Below are 24002 nucleotides of genomic sequence, written 5' to 3' on the forward strand. Positions count from 1 at the left end.
CTGTAAAAATTAAAGTTACTGAAGGCTCTAACCACCAACAGGTTATGAAGGTACATAAGCCTCCCACCAGGGCAGAGTACTGGAATGGCAGCATTAAATCAGCACTGATGCTACCCTGAAGTAGCTGCCAAATCTGTATAGGAGCAGAACACCCCAAAACAAAGCATAACTAGATACACACAACTGAAAAAAAAATTTCTTCTGAATGGAAGTTAACCTACAAGAACAACATAGCCTGATATACCTCTGTGAAAACGCTTAAAAGGGAACAACATTTTATAGCCATTTACTGCATAATTTATTGTAGGTAGAATGTATCCAAAAAAAGAAAATGGCATCTGTCTGGATTCGTAAGCCAAGCAGGTTTAAGAAAAACTTTGATTTTATGTGCAATATTCAAATTTTGAAATTTAAAATCTCTCCCAAAACAATTTTGGTATAAATGGGTTCTAAGGCTAGCCCTTTATCCCCACAGCATTTGCTTTGAGGTACTTTTAAAAAATTGAAGTTGCAAGAAAGAATAGCAGAAATGACTCATTGCAAGGAAATGCTAATCTGCAGTCAGTCTTATTTTATGAGCTTCCAAGCGCAATTTAGGAAGCAAAACCAGAAAATACTGAGAAAACACATCAAAATGCTGTAACCAACAAATGGCTCCTGCTTCAATTACAAATCTTATCGGGGGGGGGGGGGGGGGGGGGGGGAGAAAGAACAACTATTTGAAACCTCTATATTCTGACAGCCCTACTACAGCATACCCATAGTCCACGCCGCAAGTAGCTAATAAGGAAATTGTGTTAAAATGATTTGTTCCCCTTTAACATACTCATCAGGCACACAAGCTTTCCTCATAAAAACATGCAGCTGAACTCCTCCTGCTTGTTGTAGAAAGTCCTAGCACTTCTTAAGTTTCAGGAAAGCAAGCTGGATCAACTGCACATACATTTTCAACTGACTACAACATTCCTTAGGAAAAAACAGCATGGATTTCCTGAACTGAGAACTAAAGAAAGTGTCTTTCTATCAGTCTGTGTGGCAGTCTCACTTTGACACATCTTGCATCATATGAAAGATAGTACTGGATATGTATCTCCCCAGGACATGCAACTCATTATGCAGGTGATATCACCTCCTACTATTCCTAAGAGCCAGTTTTGCCTCAAGGAAGTTTGCTTTATTTACTGGCACACACAGCATTACCTTTGTCATTTCATTCTGATCCTTAAGAACATCTGTATAACACTGAATCCATATAATTAAAATGAAAAGGTATGAAGTAAACTAATTGTGTGCGGGATTTTTACAGCTTGTCTGACTCATTTTCCAGTCACTCCAATTTAGTAGTTGAATTTGAAAAGAATACATCACTTAAATAAAAATACACCCCTTTTAAACTGGCAACTCCATCAACCTGAAAAAGGCTGAAGCACTTATCTAATGTATATTATGGTATTCTATAAAGAAACTCACTTCCATGATTCTACCTTTTAAGACCCTGCATACATTACAACAGTGCATTAGTGATACAAGTTGTAAAATACTTTTCGGTTCCTTTGGATTTGCATATGGTGGTTTTTGCATCAGTCACTGCAGGTAGATTGAGCAAGCTTTGTTTTTGTGTTTTAACATGCACTCAACTAGATATGGATCAGAATAAATTTATACTCCCTTTTTATCATTATAATTAGCTAAAAAATTGCAAGACAGTCCACAAAACAGGATTTGCTTTAAGACTAACTGCTGGAGTTCCAAGATGTAAGATATGCAGCACTGGAAAACCTTCAGTGATCAGGAATTAGTAGTGTTTAGCCAAGTGTTGAAAGCATTCAGAAGAAAAGTCCTGGTTGGAGGCATGAGGGCTTCAGCACCAACTTTTAAACCTCAATTTCTTGATTGCATATCTCCCATCTTCAAACCTACGTTAAAAGGAGGGGGGAGTAGGAAACAGTCTCAATTAGGAAAATAACTATTTGAAAGTGGCAGAACATTCTAGCATTGCGTGCACCACACTGACTGCATACACAATAGATGTCAATTACTATACAATGCTGTCCTAGCACTTACACAGTCAACTGAAATCTACAGGCTACAAGAACTCACCACATTGACTTTCTCTTGTCACATTCATTCCAGCAATCACCACTAGCAGTTTTGTCAAAAGTAGAAGGTGCAATATTAAAAAGGCATTTCATGCTAATAATCAGCAGTCATGAGTCTAGTCCCAGCAAAACTCTCACTTTTTATACTCATGAGATGACATTCTTGAGTGAAATATTATATGTGAAACATTTCAGATCTGCAGATCGATAATTGTAGCATCACAGCAAAGTGAGAAATGGTTGTTTCATTACTAACTCAAAAGAAAAAGTCATCTGTAATTACAGAACTCTGGACTCCTAACTGCTGAAACAGAAATTCAGAGAAAGTTTAAACAAAGTTAACTTGGTCAAACTAAATGGAATAAACGTGGAGATTTCTAGTTCAGTTGGTCTGACAAGTCCTTATTTCAAAGGAAGCTGTTCTCAACTTAAGCTAAAAAAACCAAACATAAACAGATGTGACAATCCCAAAAACATTAGGCTTTGTGTCAGTTTGACACACACTATGTCCCCAAATCCATCCCACCTTAGAGTAGATTTCAAAATTAAACTCCTTTTCTTGAAACTCATTATCTAAATTTTGGTCCACACTAGAGACAATTTTCCCATGCTGACTTCAAGAACTATTAACTTACCTGAAACAGACTGAAAATATGAAATAACTCAGGGTTGTGTATTTGTTTCAGCAGCTTGTGAGAAAGATTCACCCTCAGAGCAAGGCAAAACACTTACCTTGCCTACATATTTATCCAAGCAAAAATAAGACTACAAAGTTAAACACACTGCATCTTTCAGGAATCACAGTACTGCTGAACTCAACAATTACCAATGAATCCAAAATACCGAATACATTTAGTCCCAGATGTATTTTAATAAGGCAAACTTGAGGCTCATTCTTTCATATTCAACAATCATGAACCGTGGAAACAATGAATGATTTCTGAAGGTACAGACCACTGAAGAAGTCCCACCAGGCTTCACTCCTCTGCAGGGAACAGCTATTACATAAGCTATATGTTTTGTGTATTCTTACAACCAGAATACTGTAGAAGTACCTCAGATTGCTTTCCTTCTGAAAAATCTCCTTGAAAAAACCTGCAATGCTGTAATTCATAAGAAAGATTAACTGCTTTCAATCTAAATCGGTAACTTACACTGACTGCCAGGATGATCACCACTGTGGGGGCACATAACTATAGGTTGGTGTTCCTGGAGCCCGATATGTGGGCATAGTAACTGGATGAGGGGCTACTGGAGTTGGGGAATGAGTTGTCAACAAAGTACCTAGGATGAAGAAAACAATTTTTCAGTAGGCAGAAGTTATAGTACAGAGAAAAAAAAAGAAAGGAGAAAAAAAAATTTAATTTTAAGATCAATTACGGCTCGCTTATCTTCAGATTTAAAATTACCAGTATCATCTGGCACTCCAGCCCCAGTCTTCCTTCAAACATGTATACAAGATAATCATTTTGATATTTACTCCAATGCACACAAAGATATTCACTACTCAAAAACAGCTCTAGCAGACGGTATGCAACATAAGCACTATTCACTGCAATTTTTTTTACCACAGCAGGCTTTACGTGCCATAAGAATATTTGATGGTAGGGATAACTTGACTAATAAATCAGAGTAAATTAGCTCGTTTGCATTATTCCAGATAGGTTTTTACAGACTAAGGGGCTTCAGAAACAAACAGACTGAGAAAGGAGCATTTCAACAGTCTTACTATACAGCACTTTGTAGAAACAGTAACAAACACATGCGATAAGCTTGCCCATGTACAAAATTCCATTAGCACAGTTTGTGACACATAACTTCCCTAGTTTTGAGATTCCTCAAATGAAATGATAAATCTGACAAGGTAAAAACCAGAATCTGAAAACAAGCTCATGAATGCTGGACATTTCTTCCTGCGTTAACATCCACAGAGTAACAAAGCATGACACTCCCTCAGTAACCATTCACAGATGAGCCTAGATATTGGTTAAACAACATTTTCTCCAAACTACTACTTTTAGTAAGAGTGTGGCATTAGGAAGCAGACACCCCTAATCATTGCCTAATGCACCAAAGATCTGCAGGTAGTGCAAACACATGAAATACTGTATCTCAACATAGGAAGGTCAGCAATATGAGGGGTGGGCTGAGAATACTGCATTTTCCTCAGCCTTGAGAGGTTGCTGTTTTCAACTAGGCACAGAGAAACGTACCGAGAAGAGGGAGTCAGACTCTTGACACTGCTAAGATGAGAAGCAAAGAATGCAAGAGTAAGTGAAATTCTACACAAAAAAAACTATTTTACCATAATGCTAATATCTGAAAAGAGGATGTGGTAACTCCAACCTTAGAGATGACCAAAATATCACTGAACAAGTACGCAACGTGATCTAACTGGATCCACGTTGAAGATGCTGGACTGGATGACTTACAGAGGTCCCTTTTAATCTAAACAATTTCATTATTCTGCCAAGTACACCTCTTCCATCCCATTTTTGTAACACAGCTATGCTCTGTCTCAACCTGAAAGGAGAGCTTCATCAAGGAAACACAGGAGTTATAAGCTCACATACCTGCTGACATTGCCATAGTAGTCCCAGCCACCATCCCCATAGTCACACCATTTCCTCTTGGTGGTGGAATTGGAGCGGGATACATAGTTGCTGGCATGCCATTAGGCTGCACAACTGTGGTGTGGTGAATTACGTGGGGTGGTGCTGCATATAAAGGCTGTGTGTAGTAAGTGCCTTGCTGTTAGAGAAAAGAGTAAACTAAGTTAATATAGTACATCTGGTGCAGAAAAAAGGTGATGTCTTCTTTCATGAATCTATCACAAAACAAAAACATTCTAAAGATGCAATATATTTACAAAGTAGAAGCCAAAATGTTCATGCCATTGGTTCCAAATACATTTCACTGGCAAACTTTTTAACATTTAGCCCCTTTTAAATGCATTTAGGATAACATTCAAAAGCAGGGACCTGTGTAGAACTCCACTGCTGACTGTACCTTCAGCAATAAGAGCTCACTCGTCATTCATTCCCTTCATTTCATATCTTTTCATATATTAATCTGTGACAGAACTTCTCTCATTCTTTCAGAGCTTTTTATTCAGCTGCTTGCAGTTACAGATCCAAAGGTTTTCAACAAATCCAAATACACTAAGCAGACTGGATAAACCTTGTTATGTGTTCATAATTCCTTTCAACTACTGTGTACATGCCAGGCAAGTTTCCTCCATACAAAAAAAAAAAAAAAAAAAAAAAGAAGGCCAACTTTTCCCCAAAATATCATGTTTTCTGAAGTGGCTTAATTCTTTCCTTTCTAATAGTTTTCAACAGTTTGCCTATTATGAGACTTGGTAACTCCCTAAACAACAGAAGCTTCCAAAAAACCAAACCAAAACAAAAAAACCACACCACCAAAAAAACACCAAACCCCAACCAAACCACAAAAACCAACCAACCAACAACAAAAAAAAAACAACCACACACAACAAAAAAAAGCCCGTTAATGCAAGTATATGACAACTTTTGACAACATGAAATCAGGATGTGGTAATTAGAGCATCCAGTATGCATTTTCAAGACTAATGAATCTAGTGTCTCTTCAAAGACTGAACACATTATTGGTAAGTGCAGAGTAACTGTTGCGTGAGATAGAATGTAAAAACACACTCTGTTAAATCACTGTGTTATGAATTCTTACTGTAGGCAGCTAAAAATTCTCTTCATCCATTAAGAAATAAACATGATGTAAAGTTAAGAGTTCAAGAAGATATTACAAGGTAAACAAAGTATTATTCAGACAGTTTTTTTGTTTTGTTCATTTACCTGTGCATATGGATTCTGCTGTGGATAGGCACTTCGAACTGGGTACACAGCAGTCTGATAGGGATTCGGTGACGAAGAATATGGTGGCACTGCACCACTAGTGGGAGAACAAGATACTTTATATGGGGTGCCTGGTGTATAACCTGAAACAAAGGTAAATCTGCATTAAAAATACGAAAAACAGGTGTCAGTACACCGTTTTCTAAAGTCAGAGGTAACAAATTCCTTAATTTCCAAATTCCTTAATCTTCATATGAGTAACCTACTTGGTAGGCTAGTCTCAATATCCAAGCACATGTTCTGTCATTTACATAATACTGACAACAGGCTGAAAACACTACATTACTGGCTCAACCAACGAGAAAGAAGAAATAACACTCAGTAACTATAGAAAAAAGTTAGAATATCAGAACAGAGATTAGGTGGACTTTAAACTGTCTAGAATATGCTGAGTTCAATACAGAGAACAGATCTAAAGCCATATAGCAGAGAGAACACTGGCATGTGTGTCGTGAAAAATCAATCTGTGCAGACAGCACAATGACAGATGACCTTCACTCTTTTTTGCAGAAGTCTGAGTTTGCTTCAAAATTCATTCCACTCTTCAAACTGAAAATTGTGATATTAACAAAGAAATAGGTTTACTATCTTTTTTTTTTTAATAAAATAGACTTTATCACCTTTAGAGACAATAAACAAAGCTACCCCAGCACTTACGCTGAACTCTTGTTCTTAGAGATCGTAATAGAGCATGTTGAAGAATTATATTATACTTCTAGTATGGGGAGCGACTCCTGTTGGAAACTCAAGATACAAACAGCTGAACAGGAACTATATAACCACTGCTGAACTACAACTATATCCTCAGTCAAGCCTGCTCTCATTCAAAAATCCACTGATACAGCTGCGCAGGCAATTTAACTTTCATTCTTCCAAAGTGGTACACCTGTACAAGTGGTGTCCCGCCTTCCCATTTAATCTTTGTCTCCCTTGCAAGGAGTAAAGATGTTGAAAGTAAATCATATGGTTACTCAAAACCACAGAAACTTAAAGATACCTGTAAAAAGGTATCTGTTCTGAATAGCAGTGGCATGGTACATTCAAATACTGCTGCATTACATGAATTTACAAAAGCTTTGATTCTACAAACAAGCAGTTACATCAGAAAAGTTAGGGAAAAAAAAATCCCAGCTGTTAAGACAAAGTACTTCAAGTTGTTAGCTGCCTGAATTAGAAGATCTGGACATTTTGAGCTTTAGTTCATAGCTTAAAGAGTAGGTAAAAATTAAAGCTACTCTTAGTTCTGAAACAAAAGCTTAATTTCTATTCAATAGCAATAAAGACTCTAATAGCACTAGCTTTAAAAAAATTTAAGGACATTCGAAGATGATATACAACTTCTATACATCTTTATTCCTTTTTCACACAAAAGTGAAAAAATTCTTACTCTACCTTTGTTATATAGCATGAGATATAGTCCAAGATTAATCAATACAAACTAATCTTACAACACAATTAAGTCTAACAAGTCAAGAATCTTCCCCAAAAACCACAACCTTCTACTACAACATAACTGACAGGGAGAAAAAAAAAGAAAAAAAAAAAAAACCAACAGCATCAAAACATCAGTGTTGTGATTCGGTAAATTGATTACATGCAGCTCACTTTCATCTTCCTGCAGTAGGATTTGCAACTGCTTCCTGTAATAAGACTGGAACTACCTACCTTTCAGTTACCTGATCCTAGGATCAAAAACTACAGCTACACCTCTGCACAGCTGCAGGAATCCTGATGACAGATACAATCGAGCACAGAAGGCTGACACACATCACTAAGGTAATCTCAACTGTGAAACTTAATGGCCTATTAGTAAGTAATACAAGCCGCAAATAGAAATCCACGTAGGGTTTTGATTCCCATGCTAAGAGTTATACACCTGATGGGAACTGCTCTCCCTTTAACACCGCTGTCAAAAAAGTTCTTAAGCAACCCAGTGCAAATGCAACCTGGTACTTCTAGATATGATACTTGCACAGCAGCAATACAGTCTCCAAAGGACAGGTTTTTTTTAAATTACTGGAACTTATATCTATCCGCTTCCCTACCTCAAATTCAAGCTCAAAGACAAACCAAAATCAGTTCTACTCTGGCCATGTTTCTGAGCAGCAAACCAAACAGAGACACAGGTTTACCAGCTAGAACACCCCACAGTTTCAAGGAAAGCCACACGGCTACACAATTTTAATAGATTCTGCAGGCAAACATTTTAGATTACTTACTCTCTCATCTCAGTAATTGCTACCACACCCTTGTAAGAGTCTCCTGGTAGTTAATGAAATGCCATACGTTACAAACACTGAACTTCAGTATCGCAAAAGGGCTTCCACAACATAAGCCTCACAATCTCAAGCAGCACCCTTTCCTATCCCCTTAAATTACACAAGGGCAGTCAGGGACAAATTTGGTTATGTGTCACGTGTACCTCTGAAAAACTGGCATAATATATGCAAGTGAAAGAGCTCCTCAAGATGGCCCAGATCTAAGTAACAAAGCAATGTAAAGAATGCAAAATAACCACAGGGAGAATACTGTTCTATTAGATGTATGTTGCTAGTTTAAGTGGAAATTAAATGCTACCAGTTTCTGTTTTGTTTCAAGCATTAGCACATCAAAATAATCTTCTATTAGGAAAGTAGAACTACCTGAAAACAACTTAGGTGAGTGCTTTGGTTTCTCTTGTCTGTTTTTCATCTCCCTTCTCTTAGGCTCACCACATTCCCTTTCTCTTAAATGACAAGCATGCAAAGCGCAGTTACCTAAATCCTCTCCCAGTACCCACAATGGACAAAGAAGTTTTGCCCAGTGACCAGGCTTTCCAGACAATTAGTTTGTGCAAAACAATTTTAAGGGCAGAAAGAAGGCAGCAACCTGAACTTGGAAAGCTATGATTGAAGAATTTTGAAGACAACAGACAGAAGAAAAAACAGGGATCTGGAAACAACCAGTAGGATGCAAAGCAAGAAAAAAAATTACAAAGTAGTGAAGGGGAACACAATGCAATCATCAAGTATCAGCCTGAAATATGGAAACAACCACTAAAAGACCAACTTTTCCCTTTTCTGAAGGTGAAAGCAGTATGACTTAAGACAAGATTATACTCACTTTAATTTATCAGATCATTCCTTGTGAGTCACATTCAAAGTAATGTAAAACTTATCCCACAGTGTAAACTCTCATTGTAAGCCCCTACAGCTCTTCCTCATTCTTAGTTCTAACAACTTCCAGACTCCAGGTTACTGCTTTAGCATACCTATTACACGTACCTGTTTGGAAGGTAGGATTTGCTCCAGGATACATATTAGGGGAATAGGCAGGAGCAGCCGCTGCATAGCCCATTGGGAAGCCAGCTAGAAAAAAAAAAAAAAAAAATATGTCAAAGTTATTTTCTAGACTGACTGCAGTGTCTAATCAGACTTTACTCTCGAAGATTCCTGCTGTACATCTTTTAATTGAAATAACCTAAGAGATGGCCTTCAATTACACCTTCTCAACCAAAACACTGGGCTCCTCTTCTTCCAAGCCACCTGAAGCTGACTGCCAGATGAAGGGAAGAGCTGAAGAGTCACAAATGTCATTCTCCTTTACATCCCTGTTTCAGCAAATCTCAAAGTTGGCCAAGTAACTCTTAAGTTAGTTGGACAACAAAGTTTTATGCAACTATCCAACCCTCATCCCCCTTGAGTTTTGAAACTTATTTATCTGAAGAAAAGGGACTCTCTCACAGAAATAAATCTCTAGAAGTCAGAGTGACTCTGACTCTCCAGATCAGAGATATTCCAAGCAGAGAGTACAAAGCAACCTTAGGTAGTCAGAATGCTTCTTGCATTTGACACAGATTTGTTATTACACTTGGGTATGAAACAAGCTCACCAGTTTCAGCCATATATTATGCTGGTCATTAGTAACAAGTGATTCACTAAGGTATTGGCAAAATGATAGGTAAACACTTCTACATCAGAATATAAGAACCACTATGGCTGAACTAAAATAGTGATATACTGTCCTCCAACATAAAGCAAAAACCAGCATTAGTTACTTGCAAGATACAAAGTTTGTTTAGACTGTAATAAGTTAAATTTCTGAGTTAATAATAGCTATTAATTTTTCCAGAAACTTATTTACTTGGTTTTACATTTTGGAATAATGTAATGTCTGTATTTAAAACAGAGTTACTACCAGATTTTGTTATCAACATATAAAGATTTCAACTTCTCCAGATCATAGAATCATAGAACAGTTAGGGTTGGAAGGGACCTTTAAAGGCCATCCAGTCCAACCCCCCTGCAAGGAGCAGGGACATCTCCAACCAGATCAGGTTGCTCAGAGCCCCATCCACCTGGCCTCGAATGTTTCCAGGGATGGGGCATCCACCACCTCTCTAGGCAACCTGTGCCAGTGCCTCACCACCCTCAGTGTAAAAAAAAACTTCTCCCTTATGTCTAGTCTAAGTCTACCCTCTTTGAGTTTAAAACGGTAATCCCTTGTCATATCGCCACAGGCTCTGTTAAAAAGTTTGTCCCTATCTTTCCTGTAGGCCCCTTTTAGGTACTGGAAGGCTGCTATAAGGTCTCCCCAGCATGTTCTCTTCTCCAGACAGCCCCAACTCTCTCAGCCTGCCCTCACAGGAGAGGTGCTCCAGCCCTCTCATCATCTTCGTGGTCTCCTCTGGACCTTCTCCAACTGGTCCATGTCCTTCTTACGTTGGCGGTTCCAGAGCTGGACACAGTACCGCAGGTGGGGTCTCACCAGGGCAGAGTAGAGGGGCAGAATCCCCTCCCTCGACCTGCTGGCCATGCTTCTGTTGATGCAGCCTGGGATGCGGTTGGTTTTCTGGGCTGCAAGTGCACACTGTCAGCTCATGCCCAGCTTTTCATCCACAAGAACCCTCAAGTCTTTCTCAGCAGGGCTGCACTCAATCCCTCCATCCCCCAGGCTGTATTGATACTGGGGATTGCCCTGACCCATGTGCAGGACCTTGCACTTGGTCTTATTGAACATCATGTGCTTTGCATGGGCCTGCTTCTCAAGATTGTCCAGGTCCCTCTGAATGGCATCCCAGCCCTCAGGTGTGTCAACTGCACCACTCAGCTTGGTGTCACCTGCAAACCTGTGAGGGTACATTTGATCCTACTGTCCATGTCACCGATAAAGATATTAAACAGTACTGGTTCTAATAGGGATCCCTGAGAGACAGCACTTGTCACCGACCTCCATGTGGACATTGAGCCATTGACCACTACCCTCTCAATGTGACCATCCAATTCCTCATCCACCAAACAGTCCACCTATGGAATACATGCCTCTCCAATTTAGAGAGAAGGACGCTGTGGGGGACAGTGTCAAAGGCTTTACGGAAGTCCTGGCAGACAACATCCGTAGCTCACATAAAAGTCAATATTTGCATATTCACTGCCAGGCTTAAAGTGGCTAGTTTTAAACTGCTATTCAAATTTGAAGGGTTTCTATTTCAGTATAAATCCCAGAGTCATTAGCAGTTACTCCTAACAATAAAAATTCCTTTGCCCATGACCATATATGCTAACCTAGTTTTGTAAAGCACTCTGTAAACATATCAAGTGACATACACTTGGCACTACTATCAGGTGCTCAGCATAGATAAGACTAAGAAAAGCATTAGGCTTAAAAATCAAAGGTAGAAATAACATATCCAATTCATAACAACTTTTCAGAGCGTAAACAGCTCTTAAGTTTTCAAATCCACAAGCTGCTAGTGAAAACCTTTAATACAGCTTCACACCTTACTCAAACTGACTACACATTCACAATATTATTTATGTTGTATATGTTTCAGTTGTCTGTTCTTTCTTCATAGGTTTAGCTCCACAGCTGCTCAAAAAGCCAGTTATTTCTGAAAACCTTAACTATGACAAGTAGCAGTTTTAATTCTTACACAGAACTTAAAATGAATCCATGTGAGAACATTTGGATATTGATTCCTTGCTACTGTAAACCCATTCAACAATCTCAAATAGGTGTAGCGTAATAGAAACAGCTATTAAATATGCAACAGTTTTAGAAAAACAGTGCCTTTAAATAACACATTCCACCTCATGATATGTTCATTACTTTCTATTATCATGCAATCCATGTAAATTCAATGATTCTGAATGCAGAATCTGTAGCTTTCAAATGAGGAGAGGCAAAGAAAGGAGACCTACTCATGCAACAATGTTTTTAAAAAAATCCTAAGACTAAGAGTAGACCTGAATTTTAGAGAATGTGTTTTGTGTTTATTCCACAATCTTTAAGCCTGAACCAGGCAGCTTAGTAAACTATCTGTTACAGTGTAACACTGTAAACCTGATTGACTAAGTTGAATTTAAGGGTCACAGTTGTGTAAACTGACAGCCACAAGGAACAATTGAGTGACCAACTTGTAGTAGGACATTTAAGGCACTTCTGTAACAATTCTACTTCAATTCTGTATATTTTAGCTATGCTAATTTACAACTGAGTGAAAATCAACACATACATAGTAATTCTGTAACTCAATATGTAATCTAATATGTGTAACAGTAGAATAAAAGATTAGAAGTTGTAATGTTGTTTAAATTGCTGTTTAGGAATCTACAATAGCACATTCTGAGTAAATTAAGGTACCACTTAGATTAGTATAAACAGAGCTTCAATGCAATGTGTAAATGGTTATACATACTAAAGAAATTCTGGTTAATATAAATGTGTGCAGAAAATGAATAGAAATAAAAACAAAGTTATATTTAAAGAATTCGTAATAATCTTTATCTAAAGCAAAAGAAAGCCTTGAAAAGCAATTATGAACATGGAAATAACTATACTGTAACTGATATTAATTAGTAAACCACTGCTCCTTGCCTTAACATAAAATTACTGCAGTTCATATAACTAAGACAGTTACAGAGAATAAAACCATCCTGCGGCATTTATGGTTACAAAGCATCAGCACTACGATTTATTACTGCACCATTTCAGTTACTCAATAGGCTTAAAAACATCGCAACACAGCTTGTGTTTTCCCCCTATAAATATTGTAGAAATCAAGAAAGGTACACTAGTTTGAGGAAAAAAAGGTAGCTGAAAAGCAAAAATAAAAATTAAAAGGTTTGATACAATCAGAAAATTAATTTGTGCAGCAGTACCTAGACGAATGAACAGAGAAAAATGGAACAGGAAAATGGAAACTCCAGCACACTACCTAAGCTGAAAAACAAATTTAAAAACTGTAAATACCAGTAGGAAAATATAGTACAGCTACAAAGAATATATTAACAGTAACAGTGCAGAATTATTTCTAGCTCCCAACACGGACACCAACTAAATCACAAAATATTCTCTCTGTAAAAGCTACAAAAATGTAACTGGTGAAGATATGCAAGATCTGAGCTGAAAGACCCTGCAGCCTCTCCCAGAACGGAATAATTCCCTTACTTCACAGATATCACAAAAAAAAAAAAAAAAAAAAGATCGCATTAAGACATACTGCTTGAAATGCCCACAGAGGCACACCGCCCTTCTCTTCAGCATTCCTGGAAAGTTCTGTCAAAATCTAACTATTGCCTTATCCAACTTCTGAACTATGGGGACATGAGAAATGAAGCCTGCTCATGCATACATTAGGAGATGAGGAGAAAAAATTCTGGCAGAAACTTGACGCCAAATGAGAAGCAGAGAAAGTAAGAAACACATTTAATTTCTGTTTCTAAAACATTTTTTGGTCATTTTCTTGGTCCCACCTTCGATGCTATGCTTTGGGTAGTCATAAAATAGATACTGTGAACAAGAATTAGAGGACAGAAAGGTTAACAGCACCAGCCAACTAGCAGCAGAAATAGACTGACTCCTCTTCTTGCACGGTGTAATTATTAGAGGTCCTAAAATAAGTTGCTTTGTAAGAGATACTGAAGTTAGAAAAATATCAGAACAACATTACTCTTGAAATTTCACCTTTTAAATTTAAAAAACTCCATACAAATCCCCAAACAGATTATCATACTTGAAGCCATTCAGAAGTGACTATTTCTTCTTGATTACAAACAAAGATCTGAAACTAATTAAAAAAAAAAAAAAAACAAACAACCCTGAAACTCATTTAAAAAAACAGAGTTACTTACCTGGATAACCAATTCCTTTGGCATTTGCATAGGGAACCCCAGAAGATCCAGGGCTATACACAGGATTCATGATTTCAGTAACTGAATCAGGGGAAAAAAAAAAAAAAGAAAGAAGTATTTACCTAAGTATAGGGAAAGCTTGAAAGCTCAGTAACTAAAACGGATCTGGAAATGGGGGAAAGCATATCCGAAGAAAAAGTAACAGCAGAAAAAGCATCAATTCCACAAGTCATCAACATTAAAACCATATCTACAAGCAAGAGAGAGTCAGTACAGAAGTAAGTTTCAAAGCATCACAACCCTCAATGAGCAAGAGAATGTCTCAGGAATGAAACATTCCCTGTTGCAGAGCAGGGAGCTTTCAAAATATTTCCATCCCTAAGAGCTCCCCCATGGTGCACAAATTCATAATCCACTGCAGGAGTCCACACGTGTTGGACTTCTCCACCCACATCATCTATCAATCACTTATCATCTATCTACCATACATCAATCTTGGTTTCTTCCCATTTCTTTCTTGAAGCATCTAGCCAAGGGATGCAAACACTTCTCATCTATTACTACTGGCATTTCAAGCCTGGGATTCCACTTCTTTACCAGCAGTAAGTTCACCCACTGTCAACAGCCCAAGTGTTACAGAAGTAAGTGGCAAGAGACTTTCTGTATTAGACAGCTAGCTCACATTTATTTATTTGTTTACTTACTGCTAAGTTCTTCATAGCCTAGGACAAGCTGGCAGTTGGGTCCAGTCGTTTCTGAATCACGTATTCACGCACCAAAAAGGCACCTAAGCTATAGCTAGCATCACTGGCAGAAATAAAACCAAATCGTCAGTTCTAAGAAGGATCTTGTACATAAACACTAAGGAAAATAAAATAGCATAGAAGACGCTTCTCTAATTTTTCTAGCACTTCTAGGAATATAAATCCATTCAGCACAGCTCACAAGCAAACCCACCACGCATCTCTTAAGAGTACTGTTTGCAACCACTTCCCCAATATTTTAGAAAAAAATCCCCATATTTTAACCTCAATATCCTCAATCACCTGATTTTCTACATATCTACAGATTTACTACTTCTCTTCCTGCAAGCGTCCATTTTTCACTACAAACAGCCTCCGATGGCAAGACAGGAGGGTACACTATGAAACCAGACTTTCTTATTAACTGCTAATATCTGACACTTGAGTCACTTCCTCTTCTACATCTTAACACACTGTCTTACTTAAACTAACAGTGTGTTAAGCATTTTAACAGTTTAACAGAGTTCTGTAAATAAAATTTATGAAGCAAGAAAGTCATAATTACACATGCACTACTTCAGTTACAGAATACATTATGGCAGGAATCCGAGTTATGAGTATAGCTGCACTGATAAACCTATGTTAAGTGACTGTATAAAACGTAAGTAGTTTGCTTTTCAAAGTAACACTAAACCAGCTTTATGCCAAGAGTTTTAGCAGCACCTAGTACACAACAGAAGTAAAATAAACCTTTGTGCAAAATCAAGAAATCAGAAAGTAAATGCTGTCAGGAAGTTTATCATCAGGTTCACAAAACTCAAGATCTATGTAAGAGAACTAAAAGATTCACCAGTTTCTTGAACTTTCTCCCTCCCACACACTTAGCAAAATAATACTAGCTTAAATATATTTGGTTTTATTTTTTCCAGCTTCATACTCGATTATATAATCAAGACAACAGAATCTATTAAGAATGTGTTAAAAACCAAACAACCTGCCACTTCCGTTGCTTAATATGAAGAAAGCTCCCCAGAGTAGTACATGTTAATCACCCAACCAACATCAAAAAAAGCAGTCTGACACAAATCTCTTACGAAACACTCTACAGCAAACTAGTTGTCTTCAAGCATAAAGCATTGCTTTCCACTGAAGCCCCATGGAGTTTTAACAGCATTAACTCTGCTGTGCCATAACCAACTGGCGTATTTTGATGAACTAATATTACAATGTAGCAAAATTGTTCTTTTTTCCTCATATTTTCTTCTGTGTATCTGCCTTTCGAAATAGGGACTCATTTATTTGCAAACTTTCAGTCTCTTCCCTTAATATCTCCCTACATTTCCTTCTCATTTACATCCCTGCTCCTCTTTCAATGTTGATTTTGTCACATTGCCTCTAAACCCACAAAACTTGTAAGACGTTCAAGCTTGACTTCACTTTCAGCACTTCAGAGCTGTAGGGTAAAAGTCTTAATGGAGGCGGATACATTCTTCCACTCAAATATAAACAGCACTCTCCCACACTCCCATATTCCTACAAACATGCTGCTCCTCCTTGCAGTCCCTACAGCAATTAGGAGGAAAGAAGACCCTGTAACCCTCTCACCATTCTGAAAGGCAATGAAAAGAAAGAAAGAGGACTAGAAAAACCAACAAGAGCATTCCATGAATATTTGGGTAAAATATATTTTTTTAAAAATCAAAACTATTAGAAGTATTAGTAGTGAGTGACTGCAGAAAAACACAAGGACATACATTCTGGGGGATGACTTAAACAGAAGCCACTAAAACTGAGAAGGTACAAAAAATGAGTAGAAAAGGTCAGACAACTCAGACTTGATCTCAAAGGAAGTGCAGATTAAGAGAAAGGCATTCCACTTAAGGGAAAAAAAAATCCTAGGCCGCTGGGAGCCTGCTAACTGCCTCTTACCGGAAACAATGTCAACTTCCACTTCAAACACATCTATACTTTGAAATTCACGTGTGCACACACATTAATTCAACTTTGGTTGAACAGGTATGTACTTTCACTACTTATGTTTTCACACTCCAGCTTTCACTACTGAAATACAAGTAGAGATCCATCAGCTTACAAAAAGTGCTTACAGTTTTCGTAACGCAGACAAAACTTCAGATCACTTCTAATTAAAAATAATTATTTTCATGCCTTCCCTGACAGATCCAGTGTGTGTAAGTACAATTATATAGTATTACCCAGTGGTTGCAATCATCCCACTCTTACCATAATCTTACTTAGAAGGGCATCTGTTATACTGAAATATGGAACCTTGCAGTCCACTTCCCTGTAACACTTGAAGTCCACATCAAACACCAGGGAAACAAGTGTAAAGCAAACCCAAAGAATTGTGGCTTTCACCCTTTTTGTTGGCACCCCCTCCAAAGCATTCTCATGTTAATATATATGTAAATAAGTGTCTACTGTGCATCATCTGTATATAAATTGCACAGTCAACTGTATATAAATTACAGCCAACTAATTCTTTCAGCTGAAATGAAGGCAATCATACTTATTAAAGATGCTCTGATTAAAGACTATGCAAGCATGCTTGGGAAGCACAAATGCTTCACCTTTCACTCTTGCCAAAGCCAAACAATCAAACTCAGTCTTGATCAAGCCTGTTAAATCTCATCTTAGGACAGATACCAGGACAATCATCCTTCTCTTAAATCCACGTTTCAGGAAGCTGAGCACAAAGTCCAACCGCTGCTAATGCTGAACCACTAGCACTCCAAATTAGATACACTTTTGCACATAGCTTTTCCTACTACACTCAGAATCAGCACATTTCTAGGAAATTCTGCTTTCAAAAAATAATTTTACAGAGATACATGCAAAAAACCACAGACCAATGTAAATGCTGTAAAACAAACTGCACATTCCTTTGTAACAGATACACTTTTTTACTATGTATTTTCAAAGTTGTGAAAAAATGCTATGAGAACAAGATCTACTGAATGCCACTTTGTGCTCATTTTACAACAATTCCACCACAAGAGTCGAGGAATAATCTCCAAATATCTTGCCTAAAGTACACTACTGTGGTCCACTCGTGCTTTCATCCTTGGGACTTAAGCAGACTCACACTAAGTCATTACAGTATTTAACATCTATCCATCATGGAATACTTTTAGAATGCTGTTTGCTATGAAACTCTACAAATGACCCCGTTTCCACTTACATACAATTCCTTAAAGTTAATTACCACTTTAGTGGTCTACCCATTTGATTTCCAGTCAAAGCTTAACAGAGGTAAAATGCAACTCCTAAATGCCTGCTAGTTTGTAGCGCTGAAAAAATTATTTCCACTGCTAAGTAACGAAAGTAGTTCGGGACACTTCAGCTCTTCAAATAACTGACAATGATTAAAGTCTCAGTTGCATTACATTCTGTTAAAACTTCAGCCACCAAAACAGGCCCTTTGATGCAAATCCTAGGCCATATAACAGGGTATTTTGTCATGATTACTTTTAAAAAAAGGCGGCTTACATCAGCAGGCATTCTAGACTTCATAACACATTGCACACTGCATTGGTATTTGCAGGTAGTACGTACTTAATTTCTTCCATTCATTCAAGACCTCAAAAAAGTTCACTGAGTTTTACCAAGAAGCAAGCATTACCCCGATCAAAACAGGGCACGGGTTTAAGGTAGTCCATGACCGAAGCCAGCTGCAATCAATGCTTATACAGAATTGTATAATCCCACTCCCTGCACTGGGACAGCACTTGGATCCTAACCCCTCAGTAAGTTAGATCAGCTAAGTCAGTTAGCAGAATTCTGGGGTTTGCTGGAGTTTTTCTGGATAGAGGGTTGCTATGTTTTCCTCCTACCAGCTTGAGGGAGCCGAGACATATCACCAAATGGCTAAGACAGCACCAGTTCCAATGCAAGGAAGGGAGCCGGACTGGACAGCGGCAGTACAGATTGAGGTTGCCGAATCACAGCGTGGAAAAGGACAACTAACAGCTTTGCTCAAAGTTCACACATAAAGTAAAATACAAAGCTGGAAACATCATTCAGATGCAAGTCTTCCTCCCCTGCTCAAGTTACAAGATGTTCTTGTCACAAAAGAGACACTTGAAATCACCCTTCTGTATTTTAGGTGCATGCAATTTTTTTTTAGGACTACAAACGAATAGAGCAGTTTAGACTTTTAAATCCTTTCTAACAAATACAATTCTCATCTGTAAGCCTGGCAGTTTGTTGTTACAATTTTGTGGTTGAAATACACATACAGTACTTGAACTCTGTATCAGTAAGGGCAGAGAGAATACGATTATATATTAAAGACTCAACAGAATTAGTTCTGTATGTCATTTACAAAAAGAAAGCCTATACAAAAAAATTTAATACTAAGATCCTGTTCATGAACCAACTTAATGTGTACATTAGTGGCATTGCTCTGTTATTACAAAAAAAAACTATAACATTACCAAATGCTTTCTTCTTCCAAAAACTCACTACCTATGGAAAGATTAAACAAACAGCCCAGCGTTTCTCAAAGCCCACAATTTCTGTTGTTGATACTGCACAGGGAGACAAAAGTTGTCAGTTCCAATCCTTGCATCTCCTGTGTAACTTTGAGATTGTGTACATTCTTATTTCAAAGAAGTAGAGTAGTACAGCAAAATTGTCAATTCCTCACAGTAAGACTCTTAGAAGCCTGTCTACTGCCAAATTCAGGGGAAGTTATCAACTATAAGAAACAGAAAAAAAGCCTAAATGGAAGAACAAAAGTTCAGTAGATGAAGGAATCATATCCACAACTTTTTTGTTAAATCCTGAAGCTCTGCTTCTCGGTAAGTTTTTATACTACTAAGTATTTTTTCATGAATTTCATTTCCAGTTTATTCCACATTCCTTTTTGAAATAAGATGAAACTGTCAGAAGTTCCAAATCGAGACAATCTCGAAAAGCCTCTTAATTCCCCCTACTTTTTAATCAGAAAGTTAAAGTGCATAATTACTATGACAAAAAGTACAAGTTGGGAAGTGTGCATTACATGAGCATGGAAGTTTTATGACGCTAATAACGACACATCTTACAATAAAAGCACATTAGAGCAGACAGAAAGTCCAGTTAAATTAGGTAACATGTACACTACTACTGAATATTTAAGAATAACTTAAATCCAGCTCTTCTCATACTGAGAGCTGTATACCATCCCCTACTTAAAACCTAATCTTTTACATTTCTTAGGTTTCATCATTTGATCAGTGTCTATGGTTTGGCTCGAGATGTTCTAGAAAAGTGCTGAAAGCACGATTTGCACCAGCCCTTTTTTCTTTGTGTCTTACAACTCTTCCTAGGAGCTACAAACAACTAAAATTTTATTCCTTCTGCTCACAGATGTAAAGGTAGACTAAGTAAACTGGTAAACTGGGGAGATGCACCATGCAAGCCTTTTGCACGCCATTAAAGTTTACTATCGCTTTGAAAACCCAACTGACTGATCCCCTCACGACGCTATGATGAATTTTTATGAAGTTATCAACTGGCCAACCTTCACTCTACATCAACAAACCAGCATTAAAAGCGTCCGATATGCATTCAAAACCATCTCAAGCCACAAAGGTAACCCGAGCTCCCGGCAGCGACAGAAAGCAGAAGGGGACGAGGTCCGGGGTCGGGGGGGGGGGGGGGGGGGGGCGGCGGGGCGCGGGCCCTACCTACACCGGTGCCGCCTCAACGAGCCCATCACCGGCCCCGCGCCAGGGCCACCTCAGACACCTGTTACAGGGAGCCCTCCGAGTCCCCGACCGACGCCGAAGGTTACTCGCAGCTCCCCGCAGCGCGCCCCCCGGCATCGCCCGCAGCGCTGCCCGCGCCACCACTGCGGTGCTGGGGCCCGCCCCTGCGCCGGGCCCCGGGATGGCGCCGCCACCGCTGGGGTCGCCGGGATGGCCGAGGGGAAGACGCGGCCTGCCCGAGGCGCCGGCGGCGCAGGCCGCGGAGGAGGCGCCGGGCCCGGGCTCCCTTACATAACGGGCCCGGCGCGGCAGGGAGGGAGGGAGCGGCTCCGGAAGCTGGCGCCATCCGCGGCGGGGGCCTCGGTGGCTCGCACTCACCGGGCTGCGGCGCTGCGTGGTGGCGGCCCGGCCGTCGCTCGCTGTCTCGCTGCGTGTGTCTGTGCGTGCGTCCGTACGTACGCGGTGCGGGAGGCGGCGGCGGGGCGGGGCGGGGCGGCGGGCGGGGCCGGGCGGGCGCTGCCTGCGCGGGGCTGGGGGGGGAGGGGGGCGGGCAGTAGCCGCCGGGTTGCTGCCGCTTCTCCGCGCCCGGCCGCACCGAACGACTGCGCACCGAGCCAGCCGCCGACGTCACTTCCGCGGGGGAGGGGGCGCGCGCACCTAGCCGAGGGGGCGGAAGCCGCCGTCACGTGCACGGAAGCCCCGGGCGCTGCCCCCCCCCAATCGCCGCCGCCATTAGAGGTGGCGCTGGGCGAGCGGTCGCGGCCGGTGTCGCATTAGCGGCGGTCTGTGGTCAAGCAGTGGTAGGGCTTGCGGAGGGGCAAAGGGCGTCAAAGCGGGGCTGGCCTCGCCTCCCTGCTGGGGGGAAGCCAGGGCTGCTTCGGGCGCTCCTTCCCCTTGGGCGCCGCGGGCCCGGCCCCGGGGCTGGGCCGCCTGGCGCTGCTGGCCCCGCCGGCGCTGTTCCGCCCTGCCGCTGCGAGCCGTCAGAAAGGGCTTTGCCTGCGGCCAGCGGACGAGGCCGGTGGAAGGGCCTGGCCGAGCCAGCCCGGCTCCCTGCCCGAACGGGGGTCCCGCGGAGTTCGGTCACCTTCAAGCCCTGCAGCGCACTCAGTCCCCAGAACCGTGCTGAGACCCGATGGCTGTCGGGCTGGGCGCCTGGGAAGGGTGGCTTTCTGGGGGTGAGCCGGTGGTGTGCAGACAGGCCAAGTCCACACAGAACAGTTGCTGTCTAGTGAAAAAGGTCATGTCGGACATGCTGAGCTTGGACAATGGATAAAGACGAGCTCTGTTGGGCTGCCCCGCTCGCTGGCACATGTGCTGAACCACACTGAGAAAATGAGCGAGTGGCAGAATGGTAAAGGTGAAGATCTGTCTAAACTGAAACTCATGAGGAAAAAGAGAGATGGCTTAAACACCACCTCTGAGAGTGCCAGGAGCTAAGTAAGGCACCTGGACGGTAGTTCTGTGAATGCAGTAACTCCTCATGAGAATGTTTACTTTTTCAATAGTTTTTGTTTGTTCAGAGCAGTCAAACCCATGAAACATTTCTGGAGATCTGAACTGTACAAAACTGAAACAGATAAGCAAGGCAAGCCTAAACAGATTTTACAATTTTAGGTCAGGGAGCTTTCAAACTAACTCTATCCTCCAACTGATGGGTGGAAGCCAACCTTGTAATTCTTAGACTTAACAGACCTGTCAAGGTCATGATTTGATCCTCAGATAAATCACGCAGACTTCTCATCTTAAAAGATCTAGAATTAACCTTTTGATAAAGCACTAAGTATCTGCTGAGGACAGGGCAAGATAGCAATGTATAGTACACAAATTTTGCCCAGAGACAGTGGACATTGTTGAATACGCAGCAAAAGAGACCACAGTAACAGCCATGCAGAATTAATATTGCTGATCCTTAAAAAAATGACACATGAAGCTGCACACGCTTGTGGTAAAGGCCTAAGCCAAGACAATACTCAGCACTGTTCAACAACTGTTAAGGAAACACAACTTTGTGAGCATCTGGAGGCAGCCTGGACAGAGGATTTGTCCAGAAAAGTCTGTACCAACAGTGCCATTAGTTCAGAGGTGTTCTTGACAGGCACCATGACTAACACTACTGAGGAATGGCCTGCCAGCATGACAGCAAACACATTATTAAGTGATCCGAGGTTGCACACGGATGCACAAGCCAGCGTGCTGCTAGAGAGAGCGATACTGGCATAGAACCCAAACAAACCACAAAAGGTAGGAGGCAAACAGCCAAGCGTCCTGTCTCTGGTGAGAATTGGTGATAGTGCACTGCAGGGGTATTTTGAGCAGCAGCCCTGCTCCTCTGCAAACTGCCAGTCTGGATAAACAAATATTATGGATAAACCAACAAGTCCTTAAATCCCGAAGGGGTGACAATAAAATATACCAGATCAGCTTTTTCTTAAAAATCTCCAGTACAACAGGTTGAGCCCTGGCCAATACACAGCCTGCACAAATAAGGCCCGGTATCCGTAGGCTTAACTGACATTACAGGGCGCCTCAGAAACCGGCTGAACTCAGGTAACTTATTTCACTAAACTTTGCCTTGCTTAGGGATATGGAATGCCATTAACACCCTTTTATGTTATCCCACCATGCATTATTATTAAAAGCCACAGGGATATTACTATTTATGCTAGATAGCATACTGCAAACTATGCCTAAATTTTAAGTTTAAACTTGTCTCATGGTGCAATACCATACACCATGGTGGAAAATATTCCAGGAAGAAACCAAAAATCTGATACCAAAGAGATGACAAAGCAACAATCTGAACTCTTACACACTGGCAGCACATATATAAACCAATCAATGTCTGGTTTGTGCAATTATTAGTCTCATGTATTAACTATATATCGGTTGTATGGTGCGCAATCCTTGTCAACCAGTAAAATACAAACATATAAATGTGGCTGGAAAAAAATTACAAGAAGACAGAAATGATTAAAAAAACTAATAAAAGTGAAGACCTCCTGATATTTCTGTTGTATAATGTCATAGTTTCAGTAGTAAAATGCAAAAGTGATAATGTTCTCTGCAGCAGAATTGCAAATTGATTCACAGCTTGCTGACATGTATGACAGGTAGGACAGATTGCTCTTTTCTAATTATCCTCAGATGTCTCCCTCTTATTGTAATGCACTTTCCAAATATGTGAACTGACATTCATCAATCATGCTGGTCAGTCACAGAGGAATACTACAATAAGTGGAGAATTGGTGCATTGACTCTAGCTACAAATCAAAAAGAATGCTACCATTAATATCTTGACAGGAATGAGTATAATGGTGACACAGAAACTGTCTCCAGCACTACAATGCGATACTTTTTCTGAGTATTTTCCCCCCACTGTTCTGCATGGGTAAGAATTTCTTCTACTGTCACCTGTCACATGTGGAATTGCTTGAACTGTTCTGGA

General features: G+C 40.2%; 1 protein-coding gene across 2 annotated transcripts; it reads right to left on the reverse strand.

The window, feature by feature from the left end:
- Positions 1-828: 828 nt before the first annotated feature.
- FAM168B (family with sequence similarity 168 member B) lies at positions 829-21093 on the reverse strand. 2 transcript variants are annotated; one of them, XM_086754344.1, is made up of 7 exons: positions 20936-21093; positions 14104-14184; positions 9256-9339; positions 5933-6075; positions 4673-4850; positions 3254-3383; positions 829-1916 (listed from the first exon to the last, which is right to left on the reverse strand). In XM_086754344.1, the coding sequence occupies exons 2-6, from the start codon at positions 14171-14173 to the stop codon at positions 3271-3273; spliced, it is 588 nt and encodes a 195-aa protein (XP_086610470.1). In that variant the 5' UTR covers positions 14174-14184; positions 20936-21093; the 3' UTR covers positions 829-1916; positions 3254-3270. The 2 variants fall into 2 exon arrangements, with proteins under 2 accessions (XP_086610470.1, XP_086610469.1); XM_086754343.1 differs by having other exon boundaries at positions 3260-3383; positions 20936-21072.
- Between the last annotated feature and the right edge of the window lie 2909 nt (positions 21094-24002).

The sequence above is a fragment of the Chlamydotis macqueenii genome, chromosome 9, assembly GCF_036417535.1.
Source record: "Chlamydotis macqueenii isolate bChlMac1 chromosome 9, bChlMac1.mat, whole genome shotgun sequence".
Taxonomy (NCBI): domain Eukaryota; kingdom Metazoa; phylum Chordata; class Aves; order Otidiformes; family Otididae; genus Chlamydotis; species Chlamydotis macqueenii.

What these genes read in the sequence shown, in the direction of transcription:
- FAM168B (XM_086754344.1), bottom strand. Translation starts at nt 14,173, where the DNA reads ATGAATCCTGTGTATAGCCCTGGATCTTCTGGGGTTCCCTATGCAAAT. An exon ending in AGCAGAATCCATATGCACAG is followed by an intron (nt 4,851 to 5,932) that starts GTAAATGAACAA and finishes TTTCTCTAACAG; the next exon opens with CAAGGCACTTACTACACACA. An exon ending in TACTATGGCAATGTCAGCAG is followed by an intron (nt 3,384 to 4,672) that starts GTATGTGAGCTT and finishes TCTTCATCCTAG; the next exon opens with GTACTTTGTTGACAACTCAT.